We start from the raw sequence: 21,600 nt of genomic DNA, 5'->3' as shown, positions 1-21,600 counted from the left end.
TAAATATGAATTATATGATTGAGTTAGACTAATCTAAAAAGGACCTTATTTCCATATAATTGGAACTTTCTAATCATGTCCCACATGGCACACATCTAGTGGACCATTTTGCCAAACCTAGCATCCCAACTATTCGCGGAAAAAAGATGGCAATAAGGCTGTGTTGCCAGGTTTGGCAGGACAACCTACTTGATTTGTACCATGTGGCTCACACACTTTATTTTTAGAATCCCAAATGGATTGTCTGTAAGTTAAAAAAATGTGCTGATGTTCTCTGTGTTGCACCATAGGCTACACTTAAACACATGGATCTGCCACTCAGGGGGGCAGGATGGTCATTGCACCCATTCCCATGTGTTTAGATGCAATCTGCGTCCCCGACACAGAGAACATTCTCCCTAAAAATATATATATAAAGGAGAGGATTCTCCACGCTAACAACATGTAGAGGAATGTGCTAAAAAAGATATCATGCATTCATTTGAAATCCATATTTACAAAACAAAAAAATATAATAAAAAAATCATGTGAGAAGAAAACTAAACCCAAGTGGCATGGCAATTATTTCCCCAAATTTTAATTAAACGAGTACGCATGAGTGATGGTGAAAGGAGCAATATCCATATTTTTTTAATTCCCAAGTTTATCACATGATGTATTCCATGTGCAAAGCTTAAATTGACTTGAAGGTAGGTACATATTAAGCTGTACACATCATTATCAACTGATGTAATTAGATGATAAGCTTCATCTAACACGTTTAGTATTGGACGACTAATTCTTATTTCGATAGAGAGAAAAGAATGCTACTTGGTCATGTGATTCCTGCACCTAGACATATAAACACGTGAAAGTACTGCATTGCCCCCCCATGGAATAAAAAAATGCCATCTCTTGCTCTTGAGTTGTGTGCATTCTTATTGGTCAGCGTGCTAGTATAGGCACTAGAGGTCCAGGCAATAATCTCTTGCCTTTCAGTTTATTATTATGAAAAAAAAGAAAAAAAACACTGCCAAACTGCATGGCACCTGCATCGAGACACAAGAAAGGTGAAAAGACTACCCTCCCCCAACTGAAATGAAAAAGCTCATTCTATTGGATGTTTTCACATGTGTTTTCATTGGCCAGTGCTGGTGCAAGGGCCATGCAGCGTGATAGCAATCCCGCTCTCATATTATTATTAAATCTAGACTATGAAGGTAGATTCTTTGAAAAGTAGTGTGGCCTTTACACCAATGCAGGGGCCAATAAAAGCGTACTTAGAAACATCAACAAAAGTGGAATTTCTGTCTTTTATGAGGTATGATGGTCATTTCACACCCTTTTATGTCTGGATACGGAGTTTTCAGAGTTCTTTTTTAGACAAAAATAATGGATTCTTTTCATTTCCATGACGCCTTCCCTTGGAGGACTTGTTTTTTGTCTCACTATCCACATATATATAATGAGGATGGGAATTGAAGACGAACATGACTTTTCCATGATCTTGTTTCTTTTACGTGATGATACCGCGAAAGTGCTCCTTCCATTCACCTTTCTCTTACAATTTATAGGTGTCGCTACCTTATTGGTCGGGCCGAATTTCGATTCGAATCGGATTAAAATCAGACTGGATCATTGGATAGGCCCTAAAATCAGTATTTTAATGCCGAGTTTTTTCATACAAGGATCTCGACCAGATTTGAGATGCCCCGATCTGATCCCAATTTTCAAAACCTTTCTGTTTACCCTTTTCTTAAGAATGCACAGGAAGCTAGCACCTTATGTCTCTCTCTTCCCTCATTTGAAATGAGATTATTATCCTCTCCAATTCTTAAAGGTCGATAGTGCTAAGTACAGATGCCGACATGTGGCAATTCAGACATCCAATGGTTCAAGCTCAACATAGTCAATAATGAGCTTGGACTGTTGGATGTCCGAGATGTCACGTGTCAGCATCTCCACCTAACACTGTCGCACTACTAAGCTTAAGGGAATTGGAGAGGATAATTTTCCTTTGAATATGACCCCTTACCCTTCTTATATAATACTTGATACCCCATTCCGCATCCCACGTCCACATTAATGCCACCACTAGTTTACTGCACAACTGCGGTGTGCCTATCCCTCTCCCCGCACCCAAAAAAAGAAAGTAGAAAAAAAAGAAATGGTTTTATCTACCATGTGAAGCATGCCCAAATTTAGTGCACACTACTCCATAATGGCCATAAGTGCTTGCTCCTAGAGTGGCCAAATGGAGAGAGCTTAGCTGATAATTTTACTAAAGAGTCAACATGAAATTTTGAATTTGACCAGATTTTAGATGTATTGTCCACAATAATCTTGTCATGTAAGCATGTATTATTTGAAGAGATGTTAGTGGAACCATTTCAGAGTGGAAACTCTAGTACCAAATTTTGTTTCTAATTAGCATCCTCTATCCAATGGTTATTTTATCTAATTTGGTAAGATTAGAGAGTTTCTCTAGTCCAGCATCAAGTTTTTCCACGAGAAAGGGTGATGTGGTAATTTTGATAGTGGATATCTAGAAAATAGTCTAAATTGGCCACATACCAAATTACCAACTCAAATTCAGTCATATACATGGAAAACAAATCTCGGCTTCATACGAGTCTGAGACAAGATGTTCGGGAAGTTTTAAAACATACCATATTTCGATTGGTTTAGACCAATTTTAACCAATTTCAACCAACCTAGTTACAGTAGTTTCGACCAGCCTATCGCATATCGAGTTTTACCCAAAAAATACTAAGTTTCGGCTAGTCGAAACCTAGGTCGGCATAGAAATCTTTATCCTTGGTGACTCATACATTCTCTAAGGTATTGACATGTTTCCTTATATTTTCTACTGGATTTTCATAGCTTTTCGCCACTTGGACAATTCAGTTTTGGCAGAGGTGTATGGGGTGGATTAGAGAAACTCTATTGCCTTGCCAAACTAGAAAAACCTCTTCCAAATAAAATATAGATTAATCAAATTCCTACAAGGACATAAGAATATTTGAATCCTGAATGAAGCAGCCATCTGCAATAACATTCTGTAGTGGAATAGCAAAATAGAGAGTTCATATTGCATTACTTACAAATATGTATATTACATAAACACAGTTTTCTGGCCAGTTTGGTTTGGAAGCATAACTGAACTCATAAAACCCAATAAACTCAAAGGACTTTGTCATATAATCATCCTCTTGCACTAGCATAAGCATCCACTAATCAACGTAAATCAAAGATTTCAAACCTCAGATTTTGATTTATATAAACATTAGAGCAGTTCTCATATAGTGGACTACCATCAGGTGGATTCTGGTGAGAGTGAAATCCCCTCTCTGGGCACTCTTTCAGGACAGGCATACCACCTAGATCAGTCAAACGAAATATTCCATGGCTCCTGTCATAAAAAATATACCGCGGTATAAGCCTCGGCAAACAGTCTGTAATAGTGACTTAATAAAACACTACAGCATGTTCTTGGTTCATAGCATGAGAAATGTAAAGTCAGTTATAGCAGAATTAACAAAAGATGCTTCACTTTGAGAGGTGTAGAAATGCATTTGACCTACATAATATAATAAAATGTGTGCATGTATGTGTGCACGCACACACCCATGAGTATGATACGAAGTAAGTACCAATAAAGGGAGGGGGGACAGGGATGGAATGTAGAATAGGAAAACAAACTTGGCAATTAAAACCACCAAGAATAGAACAAGTCCAAAATTTAAACAATCAATGTGAATAACATATAATTTTGCTGTTTCCCCTTGGTTTGAATTTTTTATACACATTCATAATACTACAATTCTAATACCTTATCTGTATACACTTCTCCACATCTGTTCAGTCGGAGAAGGGCAGATGATATTTCGAAAGAGTTTCTACAACAGTAATTAATTCAGAACATATAGTTCATTTATTCCCTATTCAGGGGCCTCAAGACTCAAAATGCTTTGTGATGTTCATTGCACTGTGAAATGTGTTCAGCTAACAGGACTCTCTCTCCCTCTCTTTTCATGGTCATTAATACAAAATCTAAAAGATATGTATCATTTCTGTATCCATCCATCTATTTAAATCTGCAAGTGTGCATGTCAACTATAAATACACAGACACTATACCCTGCCAAGTCCCCCAATTAACTGTCAAAGTCCCACGTTTATTGAAAAGGAAAAAAAAGAGGGGATATGTGATGTTATGTTACTAAACTACAGCATTCAGGTGAAGTGTAGTGCACCTTGAGGTATCAGTTGGAGCCATGACAATGGCAAAAGCCTCGGGCACCATTACCTGCACAGGAGTCAAGTAGAGGTAACTTTAGATAGCTGTTTGATCCCAAAAGCAGAGCTGTATTATACCCAACTCCAACTCTCTTGTGAGCAATTCACAAAAATGAATTTATTCTCTGATAACAATACGGAAAGATGGAGGTATACTTGATAATTAAAATTATATTACATTATAATGGCAGTGTATATGAACTAACATTGATCAACCAATTGCTAGTTGTGAGTTCACCACTCAACAGATGAATTAAATCGAACAGCCTGTGCTGGTTTCAAAATATATTGCTTAATATAGATACAGTCTGATCAAGGCTGACATTATTGTTTACTCACAAGAAACACATCTCAACAATATGATTGCAATAGCATGTGAGAGAAGGGGAGCTAAATATAGTCAAAGGTTACCTGATAGGGGTAATGAGTGTGCAAATCTACTGATGACATGAAACAACTCTGAGAAGGATGCGTCTGAAAAAAATATATATAGAGAAATTGAGTACAATAAAATAAACTATGAAAAACATATGTGGCTTCATAGCAAGAGATACAATGTAACAATTGCCTCACAAAGCTTGTTGGCGGATTCAGAAATAGGCAAATAAGAACACCAGTTCTTTTTCTTCCTCCAACCCCCTGGGGGTGTGGTTCAGATCCTTTTGGATTGTATCACTCTCTAAGGCTTTTTGAGTTTAATATAATTATTGCCAATGAAAAAGGAAATAGAAAAAATAACTAATTTTCAACATGTTTTCTGGTGAGAAAAAATTTTAAGGGGTTCTGAGACAAACGTATAAAAAGCCTTGGAGGCTTAGATTTAGTTCTCATAACAGGAGCCTTCCATCAAGAATACATGTCTCCAGCTGTTTTCTTGTTAAAAAGTTCTTTTCTTTGACAGCCAAGCTCAATTTCCTGTACTATCTCTCCATAATTCTATACAATACATACGCATGAACAGCTACTCCGACTTCCTCCCAAGAAGTGCTTATTCAATCATTACAAGTATACAAGAAAATGGGATCTTGGTGTGATAACCACAAATTTTTAAGTTATTTGATAACTGATGCTAATATTTAATGCCAAAAGAGTCCCATCTGATGATATCAATTCATATATGGCCCATGCATTGGAGTTTTCTCAAATGGATAAAGTTTGACTTGGAACAACTTACTGTGTGCCTATAGGTATTTGAAAGCTATCCTTATAATCTCCAAAGATCTCATTGTTGATCTTGATTAGTCATTCAAACATTTCACTGAAACCCAGAAACCTTTTTTCCCTAGGGAATAATATCTGAGATGTCACTCTCTTCTTTTTTTAATTCAACCTTCAATAAGTTCATTTTAGTTTTACTATGAAAAGTGTCAAATAATACACTCATAAAGAGGAAGTCAGAAGTTCAACAAAATCAAAATTTGTCCAAGATCAAGTTTTGACATCTTGAATTTAGTTTTAACAGCCAAATATATGCCATGCAAAATCATTTGGCACTTGATAGTTCAGATCAGCAAAATTATCTTCAAAGAACACACATTGAAAAAAATAAGGAAGATGGTGTTGGGTGTGTACTCCTGATGTTTTCTCTACAGTATATTTTTACAGCTACGACCCTAACTGTAACTCAATTTGATAGTTAAATAAGAATAGATAATGCCTCTGTTTGATGATGCTAGAGGTACACCTAAACAATGAATGGTAATTGTTCATCTCTGACCTCTTAAAAAATGAAAAATAACTCTGTATTGATGCTTAACATACAGATGTTTTAGAAGATATATTTCTTTTTCCCCCAAACCACGTTGATATAACAAGAGACTTTAGGAAGGAAAAATGTACCATAATGCAGTAAAAAGAACATTGCATCAGGACAAGCATTGCAATTGAGCCAAGGAAGAATTAAAATACCCCCGACAAACAATGAGGAAACTTCACAAATTTGAAACCATGCTTAAAGCTAGCATGGATCCATCCTAAAAGAAAAAACAGATATCACAGAAATGACACTTACATGGATCCAGCCTATGGGAAAGAGTGACTGCTCATTTTGTATGGCGTAAATCTCTTCCTCATTTAGTGCCTGACACTGTCATCCAGCAAGAGTGGTTACTTGACATAAATTTTTGGCATCTTTGCAGTACGAAATACTGGTCATGCCTGGAACTGGGCTATAAAGTTTGCACCAGATCAAGTTGGATTTAATCCCCAGAAACTTACAGAATTGGAAGCAGATTCCTGCTTAGGAACTATTAAAGTGGTTACATAAAAGGTCCCCTTCTTCTGCATACAGGAAATACGGGATGTAAATTAGTTTCAGAATGATGATTAATGCGTTTTCGCCCACCTGCTATCCCTACCACATGGAAAAAGGAAAAGGAGGAAATAAATTGAAACAATTTTGTCATTCACAGTCATACTGCTAGTCTGGCAGGTTCCAACTAGTAGAACATACCCAAAGAATAAATAAATGCCTTTAGGGGCCTACATAAATAAATGGTCAGTGCGGTCAAAACAACTGCAGTGTGGCCCTTGAGAAGAATGAAATGGTCAGATGGTAATAAACAACACATCCGAGAGGTAATTTTGGTCAATGTTGATGTCTTAAGCAGGGGGTCAGTACCACTAACCCAGAATGTAAGAATGATGGGGAGTAATTAAGAAAAATACAAGAAGGTAGACCAACTGCTTCTAATAACAACATAAAACATATCATTTATAAGTTCCTAGATCTTACAAGAAAAGCACCAAGAATCCCACAGGTCTCTAGATCCTTGTCCGTGTTCTCTCTAGCAAGTTCAAGAAAATCTTCCATCAACCTTGCTGACTGGAGAGAAAAAATTATTGAACAGTTAATTGCCTGTTTCTTCAAGGCAAACAGATGGATCTGTACTACAAATAGAAACTTGTATGCAAGATAGAGTAGAACTGTAATAGTGAAAGGGAGGGAGGTGGAAGAAAAATGAACACACACAAGAAAGTTGAGTACTTACAATATGTACATCTTGAAGGAACCTGGATTCTGAGGTCCCATTTGATGAGGAGTTTGAGACCCCATCTTCTGAATCAGCAACACTGAGATGTGAAACATGGCCAGCATAAGGCATGCTATGTACATAGGAAAGACTGGGAGAAGGAGAAGACAGCGTAACAGTATGCACGTTAATATTCCGATCCTTTGCAGTGGTAGTATCCACTGTAAAAACAGATGCCAACCCAGTTTTTTCCTCATAAGCTCTGGTGAGACTGTCATATAGCACAGAAAATATACATTGAAAAGAAGTCACAAGGAACAACAAAAGACCCAGCTTTGCATGAGAGTCCCCTATCTGGAAGTATGTTCAATATACACCCTCTTTTGCCTGTTGCACATAGGTTTTCTAAAGAGAGTGAACATTTCTTGAACAAGGAAGAGTGTTACCTCTGACTTTTTGTTCCTACAGTACAGCAACTTGTTACCTGTGGGACAATTTATAGTTCATAAGAAAGAGTTCCTTTATGAATTAAAGGGGTATATATAACTTGGGCTTTGGAAAAAGGAACTACACTATCCCTCTCTCACAAATCTCTACTTTATAGAACAAAGCTAAAAGTCTAGAACCATGTCTCTTCTGCTCAACCCCAAAGAAGAGACAGAGGTGTAAAACACAGACAACCAAGCAATCACTCGTGATAGTTTCACAATATATGACAGATCAGAATTTGAATTTGCATTTGATTTGTTCTGGCACAACACTGAATTCCTGTTTGTACCTTCCTCTCAGTAATGCTTGAAAGAGAATTATTCTTTTGAGACCAAAAATCACGGCCAACCACAGGCTTCAACATTTCTAGTTCCTGGATGAAGTCTTGATATATCTGATCCAAAATTGAATGAACAATAAAACAAAGAATCATAACTCACAGATTCTGAATAATATTGCCCGTATTTAAGATCAGAGAAAATGATGCCATGAAAATATATTGCCAAGAACTTTATATAGTTTAACATAAACCATGTGGTAAGGAAATGAAAATATACCTTCTTGTGATGGAGCTTTTCTCTTGGAGAGTAGGTTGTGTAACCCTTATGTTGAGGTAACACCCCAGCAAGCCTGTGAACATAGATTATAATAATTTTAACTTGTAAAAGTTCATAGAATTGCTGACATACAAAATGAGGATGGGGATCTACTCATAACATTCAACAACAAAACTCCCAATATTTATGGAAAAGGAGAGAAAAAAGAAGTCTTCTAATTGTCAGAACTGTCTCCAAACTAGGAGAATAATAAGGTTATACCAAAACTTCCGAAGGGGTGAAATTTTGTTTACAAGGTGTGTGAACCACAGTTACCTTATTGCAGTCTGTATAGCTCAAAACAACCTTATTTATTAGAAGACATCAATAAATGGCTAGTCCCCTCTCTTATCACAGTTTCATGGATGAGAAACAGAGCATGTGGCAATTTTAGATAGTACCCCACAACAAAAAACAATCTAAATCAACGCAAAAACACCACCACACTCCTGGAAGGAGGGGATAGAAAACCCAGGAGCTAATAAAATTCTAATCTAATAGTGCTCAGTCTGCACAAGAAGTAGAACCCAAATATCCATAAAACCCAAATTGAACAGAAAAAGAGTCATGGGAGTTTAATTTGAGGAAAATATGTTCCATCCAATCAGATATGAAAATCAAAAGTTAAAAAGGAAAGAGAGAGGATTCGGGGAGACATACCTGCAATATTTGCTTAGAGTTGTGTAAAGATCATGTACTCTTTGTTCATCCCTAAAGGTCTTAGCCTAATTGAACAGAAAACATCTCCGTTGCAAGGAGTGAGAGACCAAGCAAGAAAGGGCAAAACTGGTGGAAGGAAAAGAAGAACAAACCCCCCAAAAAAAAGAGGGAAAAAGAACATACCTGGTCCACAAGTTGATCAGCGATTCTGTAGTAGAAAGAGAGCGGGAATCGGTCATCAGTTAATGATTTCTTTCTTGAGGCTGAAGGTTCCATTTTCCTTCTATGCTATACAATTAATTCTCTCTGGTTTTGTACTTTTATCCCATCATCTCTCTACTTTCTATTCTACTAGTTAGTTTTTTTTCTTGTGTTTCAGACTTTCTCGTGGAAATGGAGTTTGCTTGACAAGGACGGCGTTTCTGGGGTTTGATCAGGAGAGGTGTGGTGGCATATGACGTTGGTTGCCGCCGAATTGCAAGCTTTCACGTAACACAGGGAATGACAGTTTTGGGGGAATGAGAATATTTTGTCTCCACCTTGTGGTTTCTATAATATATCGGGTAAGGGTTTCCGTGAACTTTTCTCAACTTACAGATTGGTATCTACCCATAAAAGCGTATGAAGCTTCCAGTTCCATTGTTCCATTGTTCCAATACTGTTTCCACTCGTCTGGATAAGCCTTTCTTGGTTATGAGCCTTTTACCAAACGCATTAACAAAAGGATCTTCTTCTTCTTCTTCTTCCTTCTTCTGTAGTGGGAAAATCTTCCAAATTTCGAATAATCTTATTAAGCTCTCTCTCTCTCTCTCTGTCTGGTTTCACGCACAGAGGAACGTTGACAGTTAATTCCCTTCTTCGTCCTTCTAGCTCTAGGGGGACCCAGACATCAGTTTGTCTTCATCTATAGTGAAGAGAGAATCGCTTCATCTACTGATTTGTATTGGAAAAAGATATTTTCGACTTCGGGTTTTCGTATGCCGTTAATCCGACGCGTAACAGAGGAAAGTCAGATGGCCTTTTCTCAACCGCAGTCTCTTGTCGTCTCTTCTCTACCGCCTTTTATATATATATATCCATTCTTCTTTCCTACTCTCAAGTCTCAACCGCTTTCCCTTCTCTCTCTCAAGCCTTAATGTAATGTAACTTATTCCTCTCTCTGCCGACGTCAAAACCCTCTTTTGATTGGATTAAAATTCTCTCAAATTCTTAAGGTAATGCGGTAAAGTTGAGAAGTACTGGGTTCTACACGTGGAAGATGTTAAATCTAATAATGCTGAAATTAATTGATCGATTTTTTTTTTCTTTCTTCTGTAGCTCGGCATTATCGGATTTAACATCTTTGTTGAACTGTTAGTCCCAAATTGCATTGCACTTTTAGGGGATTGGAGAGGAATTTTTTTCCCTCTTATATCGATCTTATGGTACAAATATGCTATCTCTCTTGGGTCTCGACTAACACCAATATCAGTCGGATATGAGATACTAAGATGATGATAATATAAAAAAAAATATCGGATCGTGTCAGTATCGAACAACACTAATACTTATACAAATATTGATGCAATGACGAACACTGACACGTTACTAATATCAATTTGATGCCATGATAGCGATTTAGCTTTATAGCACCATAACAACGATTTAACGCTAGGACGACGACTCCATGATAATATACTGATATGGTGATGTAGCAATTTAATGTAATGGCATAAATATGGCGAAATGATATCGATATGACAATTTAACAATTTGATGATATGACAAAATGGCAGCGATATGATGAGTTGATAGTATGACACCATAGTGACGATTTTATGATATGGTGTCATGACATTATGACAATTTGGCTAGGGATTGATACCGATTGTCTTCCATTCTTTATTTTTTTTTGTTAAGTCGATACAGATTGATACTGGTCATGGTATCAGTTTCGATGTTGAAACTATCAATAATGAATCGGTATTAGATCAATAAACCAAAAAAAAAAAAAGAAAATTAAAGAGGCTACCTGGTTGCGTGACCCCTAAGCCTTGACACTAAGAGAGGGGAAAATTAACACCCCACCCTCCATGAAGTCAGATTTCCCACCCATAGTGATGTTGTTGTGTATGCTCTCATTGACCCGATGTTGATGGAAGGATTTCACGATCAGACAACAATCTCTTACCTCCCCCCCCCCCCCCAAAAAAAAAAAATTCACGATCAGACAACAATCTCTTACCTCCCCCCCCCCCCCAAAAAAAAAAAAAAGAAAGAAGATAAAAGAGATATTAGGTGGTTCACACGTTAAGTTTCAGTCAAAAGAAAATTAACCATGAAACGATGCATGGATATAGAATATATGACTTGGAAGGTATATGATTGAATTTGAATATTAAATTTGACATGTGGCCAAATCAGGTCATTCTCGTTGTATCCAACAGTTGGAGTTGCCATATAATTTACATTAGATAAAATTTGAGGGTGCTTGTTTGGAGATCTTCAGTAAGCGTGTCTGTCTAGAATTTTTTTTTTTTTTTTTTTTTTTCAATTCTTAAAACTGAATTAAATTAAAGTAACAACTATAAATCTACTAGCGAGGGCAATCTTGTAACTCAAAACAAGCCAAGCATTCGTACCAAGTTCATGGTTTTAGGTATCGAGTATCGGCTGTATCGGATCGATAAGGGGGATGGTATTGGTTGATATCAGATCGATACGAGGGATGGTATCGGTTAATATCGAATGTAACAAAAAGTTTTACCCTCAAAGATACCAATACCAATAGCATAGGGTATTTTGACCATAATACCTTTATGATCATACTGTGCAATGATACGATATCAGCCAGATATTAGTATTGGTGTCATCTGATACCGATATAGATCACCTGATAAGACTGATCTAAGACCAATACCTAAAACCATGGTATAGTTTCTATTTCGTTAACCGGGTGTGTGAATATAATGATGATCCAAGAATCCAATCATAAGGTCACTGGTAGTGAAGAAATTCTTCCTTGTCTACTGAGTGACGAAAAACTTTTGGATTATCATTCCCTAAGCCTATGATCAAATCTTGCCTCTTATCCTGATCAAATTTGGCAGATTTGGCCCAAACTTTGACCAGTTTCTATAGGTATCAGCGTATCAGCCCAGTATGGATTATGGACTGGTCTTAGAATACAATTGCCCTTTTTGATTGTTGATTGTTTTGTTAGGTTTTCTACCACATGGCGATGTCTATTGGCAACTAACATGATGGATATATTCCCTACGACATCTCACTATGTTTTCAATATAATATTTTGAAAGTTGTTTGAAAAAATCAATTATGTCATCAGTGTATAGAACGATGATTGAAGAAAAAAAAAAAAAAACATAACGTGCATATGACACACTGGAAGATAGTTCAGGAATCTACTCAACCCCCAAGGCCGAGGAAGTATAATTGTATGTGAACAAGTGTCTAGCACACTTGGTAGCATGTGATGTGTGGAAGCCCATTGCTATCAGGAGGTCTCGGGTTCAAGCCACTTGGTTCACATCTCCCCTCCCCCATAGAATAGGATAAAGTAGGACCTACCAAAAAAAATGAAAACAGTACAAGTGTATGAAGGTAACCCTTCAAACACTACCAGTCTACACAGTTATTAAAAACACCAACATGAATAATAACCATGAAGTAGTCCTCTTAGCACGTTAATCATCTTATTGAACAATCACAACCACCAACAGTAGCTTTGAAGACTCTTTCATTCACATTTCACACAGTACACAAAACAAACTCTCGTGTTTTGGACAGAAATAGTGTGCATATGGGAGACATATATATATATATATATATATATATATCAGTTTTCTGTTCCCCTTCTTTTACACTTGTAGAAAATCAAAATTATTATATACCATGTCCATCACTGTGATTAATTTAAGCATGAAAGTTGCTTAAGCTGTAAGTCATGGGTAGCACCACAGGCTGATTGAAGTCTGGTCTCATTTTAGTTTCCTTCAGCAGTTATTTCCTGCTCCTGTATCTCATATGAGTCCAGGGTTGGACGCTCACCATTGATTTCCAGTTGACCTCCTGATTCTGAGATTTTTGTGACCTTCTGTAACTCATCAATGTCATCTGAAGGGTGTACAGTTATCTGATCATTGCTTGCTTGTTCTTTCTGAATCAAGGGTTTTGGCTGTCGGATTGCAGCAGCAGCTTCAGGCATCGCAACAGGCGGTGGCTGGGGTGGAACCCACACACGCTGAGGCACCTGCTGTTTAGTCACTCCAACTGCGCCATTTGAGGTTGTCTTTGGATCATCCTCAGATTCAATTTCTGTGATCCTCACGTTTTTCCGTTGCCACCAAGGTTCTGAACCGTAACCATTCAACTGAGAACCAGACCTGCTCTCTTGTTCCTTGGAGCTCGAGCTTTCACCATTTGTATGGGACAGAGAACCAAAGCTGGGGTTGTTTTGAGCCTGACCTACCTCCCATGGCTGTTTAGAAGCAAGGGGAAAAAATGAAATAAATAAATAACATGAATTGGGTATGAACACAAATCCAATCACATTCCTTAGCTGCTGATTTTCCTATCAATATTCACATTCCATTATTGTAATGATGAAATCATTGTAAATGGAAACTCTGTTACGAAACTTGTGCCAACTCAGTGTTTATAGCCAATTCATTCCACTGACTTCAATATCATAAACATAAAATTCAGATCTCGTGCAGGCTTTGGAACAGTCGTAACAGAAAAATATGCTTGGCCTCACCAGAAAGAAGACACCTGATTGATTATCTTATGATGGGAACATAAAACTTGTTTTTTCTGTAGCACATCCAAGTGGTAAATCTCATGGATTGGATGGCTTGAGCAAATGATATGGCCTTCCCTATGACATTGGATAGACTTCAGTCCATCATGCTTCTATGGTCCTCTCTGAATATGAGAGTAGATCATCAATAATAATTTATCTTCACTACAAATCTGATAGTTATCATTTCATTCATTCAGTTATCTACTTATCTCCTGTTCCATTCAACAAAGCCACCCTGTATGTAGTTCTATGAAGATAAATGCAATGGTTGGAATCTTAAGGCAAACCTTTGCTCTAGGTGCTAATCGAGGATTCGACGGTAGTTGATTAGGGTTGGGAGGCAGATCGTTTATCTCCTGAAAACAGACCAGAATTAGAGAACATTATAATTGATATCCAATGAAACTGGAGAAATCCAATATATGGGGGAGAAATTACTCTGATCCCTGGGGGTTTTTCCCCTCGTTGCACCATAGCCATTATCTGCAAAGAGAAGTTTCAGAACCCATAGTGTGCATTACTTGAAATTTTGAATCCAAAAATGAGAAAGAACCAAATGACAAAGCAGATATCATAAGTGCAGTATTTTCTCCCCTCCCCCCCCCCCCCCAAAAAAAAAGAGAAAGTGTACAGTAATGCCCATGCTATTCATGATCATACTCAATATTACCTTACCCATGCATCACTAGTTCCACAACTCCCAGTATATCCAGTATTATGTGCTCATGACACAAATGGTCACTAGAACAAGGCTTGACACAAGCTCTATCTGATCATATGCTATTTTCTCCCAGGGCTTCACAAGATCATTTTCCCTTCTTTCTTTTAGACAAATAATGCTTCAGAACAGAATCAAACATCTAGAGCCCACTGAATAGGGAATCCACCCACACAGGAACTCTTTAAGTCTAAGGAGAATTGGGGCAAAGATCTCGACTTGGCACGAGAAGCACGCTGCCGCCTCACCCCTAATGATACGTTGTGGCCCAACTCTAGAACTCGAAACCGTTCATCCGATTTTACAACGCAATGCCCACTCTTAGAAATATGGCTGACCCAATATTTAGGTGTTGGATAGGGATTTAGCTGTGTCTCAATTGTAACCTGACTGTTCCCAAATTTATTGGTCGTGTTCAGGTATGTTTGGATTTATTATCAGAAACTCTGTTCATACAATTATAGGAAGTTTAAAAATTATCATGGGTGAAACAATCTTGTCTGTTGCTATTCTGCTTTAGGTCACTTATGGTTGATTCTCAATAACAATTAATTAAAATAATTTCTTTTTTCATCTGTTTAAAAAATAATTACTATTTTTCAGATACAAGTCCAGTCCATTTAACACAATACCATGACTGTGGAAGTGGAAAATTACCAGAAAAGAAGAAAGAAATGAAAGGGGAATGAAATTGATCAATGATACCAGTCTTAAAAAGATGGAAATTGATACATATGAAAGCTATCAGCAGGCGTAAAGCCAGTGCCTTTCATAGCTGTTAAGTATTAAATCCAGGGGTCCAAATTACAGCATTGAATGCCTCTGCCAGTGAAAAAATTAAAAAGAACAAGACAGAAGGGACCACTCTTCAGGTTAGCCTACTTTTCTAAGGTGGAAAGACCAGGGCCTGTGTTTTTGAATTGTGGATCCTCGTCTCAATTTCCCTTTGTACCTTGAGTTACTGGTCTCATTGGAAAGACCAGGGCCTGTGTTTTTGAATTGTGGATCCTCGTCTCAATTTCCCTTTGTACCTTGAGTTACTGGTCTCATTGGAAAGACCAGGGCCTGTGTTTTTGAATTGTGGATCCTCGTCTCAATTTCCCTTTGTACCTTGAGTTACTGGTCACATTGGAAACAGGTTTATCCAGTAAAAATGCCAAAGTAACTTTATTTTTTCTCTTTTGTTAATCTTTAATTTTACTTTTTTTCAATGAATAACGGTATAATTGCATAAAATGGAAAGACCTCCAAGCAAGATACAATAGAAGAAAAATAACATACTGGAAGGACACATTAAGACAACCAAAACGAGATACATATCCCAGTATATAATTTCTCTTTCAAGGCTCCTCTGTCAAGTTCAACAGCCAAAACACAGCCAGATCGAGATTTCTTAATTATTTTCTAAAATGCTAGGATATGCTTACAACTATCCACTCTAGCCATATCGGCAAGAAACAAGAAGCTCAGTCATGTTAGATACCTCCATATATGATTTTGGATGTGGTGCAACTGAAGGCTCCATAGATGCAGGTGTTGATGAAGGCCTCACTGCTCAAAACACTCCAATCATAAGAGAATGAAGATATTGGAAGAAATTATTCGAGGATGAAAAAAGATTTCAAAGTAAATCAATACTTATCCTCAATAACAACCTGAGCCTAAGTCAAAGTCCGATGTACCATTCACTTTCGATTGCTGATAAGCATAAAAAACTGGTTAGAAATTCAACTTGGAGCAACTCAAGTACAGATAGAAGATTAGCATCTCTGTAAGTAAGCTAGCGAACCCATTCTCAGACCATAGATATTCTTAGTTTACCATTGAATTTGTGAGTGAACCAGAACCTCTAGAATTTTCTTGGCCAGCCAGCGGGGTCTTCCAAGATGTGTTTGTTGGCCCTGATGTAGCAAAGAAATGAAAAGATTAGAGTTTATCAATTTCTTAGTTGACAGGCAACTTGCTGAGAGCTCAAAGCAGTCTTGTGATGCAAGGTGCTACAAAATGATTTATTTTCCGATACAAGGTCTTTGAATTTGAAACTCTTATCTTTGAAAACGTTGCATATCATGAGGTATATTGCTATTCAAGTAAGCACAATATAAAAACAATGTGTAAGCAAATGTATAGTGGGAGTTAATAGTCCAAAATAAGTCTCTCTCCCCTCTCTCTCCTCCTCTTTTCTCTCTCTCTCTCTCTCGTTCTCTCCTACTTGTCCTCTTTTCCCAGAAAACCAAAAGACGCCCCAAAGAGGAAGGGTTGTAAGGAATTGGACCAGAGAATCCTAATAAATTTAAGTTTTTGTCTAATGAACCTTTTGGCATATTTCTCACAGATGAATATAATAATACCCAATTTGAGAAAATGGACTCATCTTACACAGGAAAAGAATTATGGTAGTTAACAGCACAGAGATTAATGAGCAAAGAATCGCATTACATGAAGTAACTTGAGACACCCCATCCACCTCTCCCAACCCACTCAACAGAATAAGGGAAAAGAATGGATGGTTGACCTATTGGGTTAACACGCTATTTGGCCTCCGAGATCAATAATAAGAGCTACCTCCACATTGACCAGAAAACGCTGAAAAGCCCATTGGTCAGATGACCCACTTAATCTTTACCCAAAAAAAAAAAAAGATGACCCACTTAATGGCACACAAATACTACAAAGATTGCACCTATATTAATGGAAGCCTGAAAGAAAGCAGTTAGGATCATCACTTTCATCGAAATTTCCATCACTAGTCAATCTAAGGACAAGACACAAATTCAACAAAGTGCTTAAAAGCTGTATGAGGTCCCCGCTTGAAAGCAAGAATTGTCAGAAAGCCATAACAGCCCAAAGGCATATTAAACAGGCACTGGCTTTTGTGTCAAGACATTTGAAAAAGACCAACTTATTGTTTAGGCTTGTTTAACAGCTCAATTCAGAGGCATCTCTCTAACGTGTCATTGACCACATCATTAGCGGGGATGCAAAAGTGTGTTCATAACCAAAATTACAAATATATTGTACACCCAAACAGTGAAAAATCCATGGCCCAAGCATCTTAATAAATGAATAACATGGAATACGAGCATACTAGGAATCTGCAGAAATTTAAAGCAATTCCTAGGAAGAAAAAGGGGAAATGACCTACCATTCGATGATGCAGATTGAATATGTTCTACTACTTGCTTGTTTGATGAAAGACCAATGTCACTTGTAGCTTCCAATTTTCGAATAGCATTACTCATAGACTTTATTTCCTCTACTTGGACATCCAACAGACTTCTGAAGGCCTCAAAGTACTTCTTCTCTACCAAAGGATACACAAAGGTCTGAGATTCATTTTAATTACAAAATAAAGAACGGAAATAAATAAATACATATATATACCCCACCTTCACTTTTGGAGTTCAACATTTCCTGACTTGCTCTGGCCACATCAGCAGCTGCTGCTGCAGCTGCCTTTGCAGCTAATGCAGCTTCTTCAGCTAAACTTGGTTTTGAATTATTTTTCTTCACAACATCACGTTCTTCTTCGTCTTCCAAAACAACCTTTTTAATCCAAGACTTCAACCTAGGGACAATAGCATGCTACATAGGAATATACTGTCAGATTGGCAGCCACATTTGAACCATTTTCAAATGGGTAAAACATGTAGGATATTTAGAAGCTTTTAACATTCTACTATGGAAAAAATCACAGTAGAACAATTATCTGGTAGTCACTAATGCAAAGTACTTATGAATCGTATTCTGTATTCAATTTATGTTCTTAAGTCTCAACTGCAGGTACTTCTTGAAAGTTAAGCCTACACTTTCTCCAAATTTTATTTTAAAAATTACAGTTAGCATGTTCCGAGGATCCTTATCTCAAAGTTTTTACTTATGGAATGACTTGATGGCTCAATCATGAGCAAAGAAATTATTCTCATTGCTATTAAACTCAAATTAAATGAGTTTGAGTTATTTGTAACCATTCCCATACCCAAGCTACACTGAGTGAGCTCTTTGTAAATCAAATTTGCATATAGCTCAGTAGGTCAACATTTGTGCGCTGCATGATCAGTGTGATGATTAAATAGTGTTTTAATACCTTAAAAAACAAGGCAGATCCGGCTCCAGAAGCAGCAAGCAAACCTACAGCAAGAACAGCATGAGACCAATGAAACCGTGACTTTGACATGGTTGCCACTGTAGAAACAATATTTCCCGTAGGAGCAGCTGCTGCAGGTTGTGGAGTTTGTGTAGGGACTTGTGCCTGCATGTTTGCAGATGACTTCAACTGGCCATCTGTCACCAACAATACAATAAGAGAATAACATGTCAACTCAAATGCGAGGGCTAGCTAAGTTTGCATCACAGAAGAACTGATGGTCATAACCCTTTTTGCTGTTTAAGTGGGTGGAATTAAGCCCTTGACATGGGCTATCATTAAAAGCTCAAGGATCTCAACATCCATATGAAGGTGTGAATGCTTTTTCCTTTCTTACCTTGATTTGAGGTAGCCGGCTGCACATTTGTAACAGTTGGAGTCGGATCCTGTAATTCATACAGAAATATCACTCAAAAAGCCTAGGCATGAGAGAAGGAGAGGAGCATTAAAGTGTCCTCATGATTTTAAAGGGGAAAGAGAAGGAACAAGGCATAGGCTATAAGCAAATTCCTTACAGGTACACGGCTGAAGGCTTCATCTATCTCCTCCTTTGTGAGGCCCTTTTTCTCGAGGAAAGAACGCCTGTAGATGACTGGAGAACCCCTAACTCTGGGATGTGATAGAAATTTAACAGCATTTTGCACTTGTTCCTCTCTCATCGGTTCTGAGTTCACAAACACTGATTTTGATGAAGTTTCTTTCTGAGTCTCTCCCTTGACATCTTGCCCATTTCCATCCATAGGTTTCTGAAGCTCTGAACCTACATTATAAATATTTTCTATGTGAAGGATGCTCATAGAAAAGCACATGAAGCGCACATTCTACATAGATAGATTGATCAGAGTACATGTGCATGTTTCTGCATCTTCAGACATCTTAGTCCATTCATGAAGGCAAACAAGAAAAATACTGGCTTTGGGAAGAAAAAGACATTAACAAGAAACCTTCATTTCCACTGCACTATATAACAAAGACAGAGAAAGTCTCATGTGTACAAACTTTTTTTTTTCAAGAGAAAGTAAGACTTATGCATAAAAAAATCATAAATGTCAATAGAAAGCAATATTAATGTAAAACATAGGAACTTATTTATGCATGGATTAACTTAGAAGACATAATGAACCAAAAATTTACTTCCCCTTTATGTTTTACAGGAAATGATCAAAGGGGAAAGCTCAGTGAAGCTTTTGATGACATGAAAATGGATAAGATGGACGACAACAGTCATGAGATGCAAATAACCTCAAGCACCATCCTGCAATTGGAGCCCTGTTGCTGGAATTGAGGTGTAGGAAGAGAAACGCTGTTGAGATGTAAGGAGAGAGGGAAACCCAAGAAATATTAAAGTTTCAACTCTGTCCTCAGTTCAAGGTACTGAGTTACTTCAATGGAGATAGTAAATATAAGATCCACAGAATTCCCATCATAGTCATTGTGAGACCAACATTAGGACATAGCTGCAAATAATTTGACATTGCTTTGGTCTTTGACCTCACACACTGCTCTGCAGCCGGCTGACTGAGGGATGGAATGAACTCTTCCACTGGAGTGAGGAGAGAATAGCTCCTAAGGGGCTATAGTACCCAAAGCTAATGACTTTTATTGACAACGTACCAACACCCATTACAGCTTTCACCCTGTTGAAAATGCTATACCGTCAGAGCAGAAACGTGAATTTACTTAGAACTTCTTGTCCACCAAAAGAATGATGATGTCCTCATCACCCCTACAGTTTGAAACAGAGGAAGTTTCCCTAGCACAGCAAAATGATACATAAAAAAAAATTGATATGACGGATAACCCAGATGAATCATTAAGCTCTGACCTTCTGACTACAATAACTCTTGCACAACACCATGGAAAACAAAGAGAGCAGAGGCAAAATAAAATTTTACTCTCATACAGGCTATACTTGAAAAAGACGATAAAAAGAGTGCTAATGAAGGGTTGCAACAGAGCTAATCCAGAAGCATTCTAGAGAAATCAACATAAAATCTTTCAGGCACCAGAAATTGGAAGTGGGTTAACTAAATTATGTGATATTTCAATAGTAAGGAGCTCCAACAGTTATAAGATTCAGGTGTTTCTCTCCTCACTCGTTGCCTCCAATTGTATGAAATTGAAAACGAATTCAAACATGCATCAACATTAAATATCATTCAAAATTTGTCAGAACTTCTCAACTCTCTCAAACAAAGCTCCTTCGCCCCAAAAGGAAGAGAGGGGGAGGGGGGGGGGCAACCCTTTAACGTTGGATTGCAACAAACAACATCGAATTCATTTCAGCAACCAAAGAGGTCAACAAAGTAAAGAGAGCGTGAGTAAACAACAGAGAAGAAGCTAATGAAAACCAAAAAAATATCACCTTGGTTTTGAGGTTTATCATCTGAAACGTTTGGGGGAGTCGCAGATTCAGAACCCATACTGACTTTCTTTTGAATAAACTGATCTCTCCAAAATCACGGACAGAAGTTAATGGAAGTTCTGAATCTCTAATCCCTGAGGAATAGAGATTGAAGAAGACAACTTGAGAAGTAATTAACGATAACTACCTGTGACGAAGATGTTAAATTTGGGGAAATTGAACGGGAGACGGAGGCTTCAGAGATTTTTGCCCATATCGGAGCATATCAGAAAACAGACGGCGAACATTATCAGGCCCGTCTGATCATTTACTCTGAATTCCTTACTTATTAGTGTATTACCCAAAACAAATTGCCAAAAGAGGCAAGAGTTGTTGTGCTACAGAATAGGGCTGGGCCGGGTTATTTAAAACAACAGCCCAAGCCCAAGACCGGCCCATCTGAGCCCTTGAGGTCAGGTTAAGATTAAAGCCTGGCCTAGCTCAGCCCAGCCCTAATTGGTCGTGATTGAGTCGGATTGGTCTGGAATCCGGATTGACCCTGATAATTGGTCTGGAATCCGGATTGACCCTGATAA

The 21,600-nt window shown here is 37.7% G+C and overlaps 2 protein-coding genes across 5 annotated transcripts; both read right to left on the bottom strand.

The window, feature by feature from the left end:
- Positions 1–3,047: 3,047 nt before the first annotated feature.
- Positions 3,048–9,276, bottom strand: LOC122670818 (AMSH-like ubiquitin thioesterase 2). Of its 3 annotated transcripts, none has more exons than XM_043867816.1 (12): positions 9,174–9,276; positions 8,995–9,053; positions 8,296–8,368; positions 8,028–8,132; positions 7,696–7,733; positions 7,268–7,520; positions 7,012–7,101; positions 6,495–6,557; positions 6,289–6,363; positions 4,689–4,751; positions 4,235–4,287; positions 3,048–3,391 (listed from the first exon to the last, which is right to left on the bottom strand). In XM_043867816.1, exons 1-12 carry the CDS (start codon positions 9,231–9,233, stop codon positions 3,217–3,219), a joined length of 1,107 nt encoding a protein of 368 aa, XP_043723751.1. In that variant the 5' UTR covers positions 9,234–9,276; the 3' UTR covers positions 3,048–3,216. The 3 variants fall into 3 exon arrangements, with proteins under 3 accessions (XP_043723751.1, XP_043723750.1, XP_043723752.1); XM_043867815.1 differs by having other exon boundaries at positions 8,995–9,059; positions 9,178–9,276; XM_043867817.1 differs by lacking the exon at positions 7,012–7,101 and having other exon boundaries at positions 8,995–9,059; positions 9,178–9,276.
- A 3,589-nt stretch (positions 9,277–12,865) lies between these two features.
- Positions 12,866–21,304, bottom strand: LOC122670816 (peroxisomal membrane protein PEX14). Of its 2 annotated transcripts, none has more exons than XM_043867813.1 (13): positions 21,217–21,304; positions 21,026–21,119; positions 19,176–19,420; positions 18,998–19,046; positions 18,601–18,797; positions 17,903–18,098; positions 17,659–17,817; positions 16,335–16,414; positions 16,169–16,211; positions 15,997–16,064; positions 14,234–14,278; positions 14,083–14,151; positions 12,866–13,471 (listed from the first exon to the last, which is right to left on the bottom strand). In XM_043867813.1, exons 2-13 carry the CDS (start codon positions 21,081–21,083, stop codon positions 12,977–12,979), a joined length of 1,704 nt encoding a protein of 567 aa, XP_043723748.1. In that variant the 5' UTR covers positions 21,084–21,119; positions 21,217–21,304; the 3' UTR covers positions 12,866–12,976. The 2 variants fall into 2 exon arrangements, with proteins under 2 accessions (XP_043723748.1, XP_043723749.1); XM_043867814.1 differs by having other exon boundaries at positions 21,026–21,115; positions 21,216–21,300.
- Between the last annotated feature and the right edge of the window lie 296 nt (positions 21,305–21,600).

Source organism: Telopea speciosissima, chromosome 8 (genome assembly GCF_018873765.1).
Source record: "Telopea speciosissima isolate NSW1024214 ecotype Mountain lineage chromosome 8, Tspe_v1, whole genome shotgun sequence".
In the NCBI taxonomy this organism is placed as follows: domain Eukaryota; kingdom Viridiplantae; phylum Streptophyta; class Magnoliopsida; order Proteales; family Proteaceae; genus Telopea; species Telopea speciosissima.
Note: the sequence above shows the minus strand (reverse complement) of the source record. Positions and strands in the feature narration are given on the sequence as shown.

Bases quoted from the DNA above. Each gene is read 5' to 3' on its own strand.
- LOC122670816 (XM_043867813.1), bottom strand. From the start codon at position 21,083: ATGGGTTCTGAATCTGCGACTCCCCCAAACGTTTCAGATGATAAACCT. The intron at 19,421-21,025 runs GTGATATTTTTT...TTTATAATGTAG, and splicing joins TGATAAACCTCAAAACCAAG to GTTCAGAGCTTCAGAAACCT. The intron at 16,065-16,168 runs GTTGTTATTGAG...TGTTTTGAGCAG, and splicing joins GGACTTTGACTTAGGCTCAG to TGAGGCCTTCATCAACACCT.
- LOC122670818 (XM_043867815.1), bottom strand. From the start codon at position 9,270: ATGGAACCTTCAGCCTCAAGAAAGAAATCATTAACTGATGACCGATTC. The intron at 8,369-8,994 runs GTATGTCTCCCC...CTATGTTCACAG, and splicing joins ACTCTAAGCAAATATTGCAG to GCTTGCTGGGGTGTTACCTC. The intron at 4,288-4,688 runs GTAACCTTTGAC...ACTCCTGTGCAG, and splicing joins ACACTCATTACCCCTATCAG to GTAATGGTGCCCGAGGCTTT.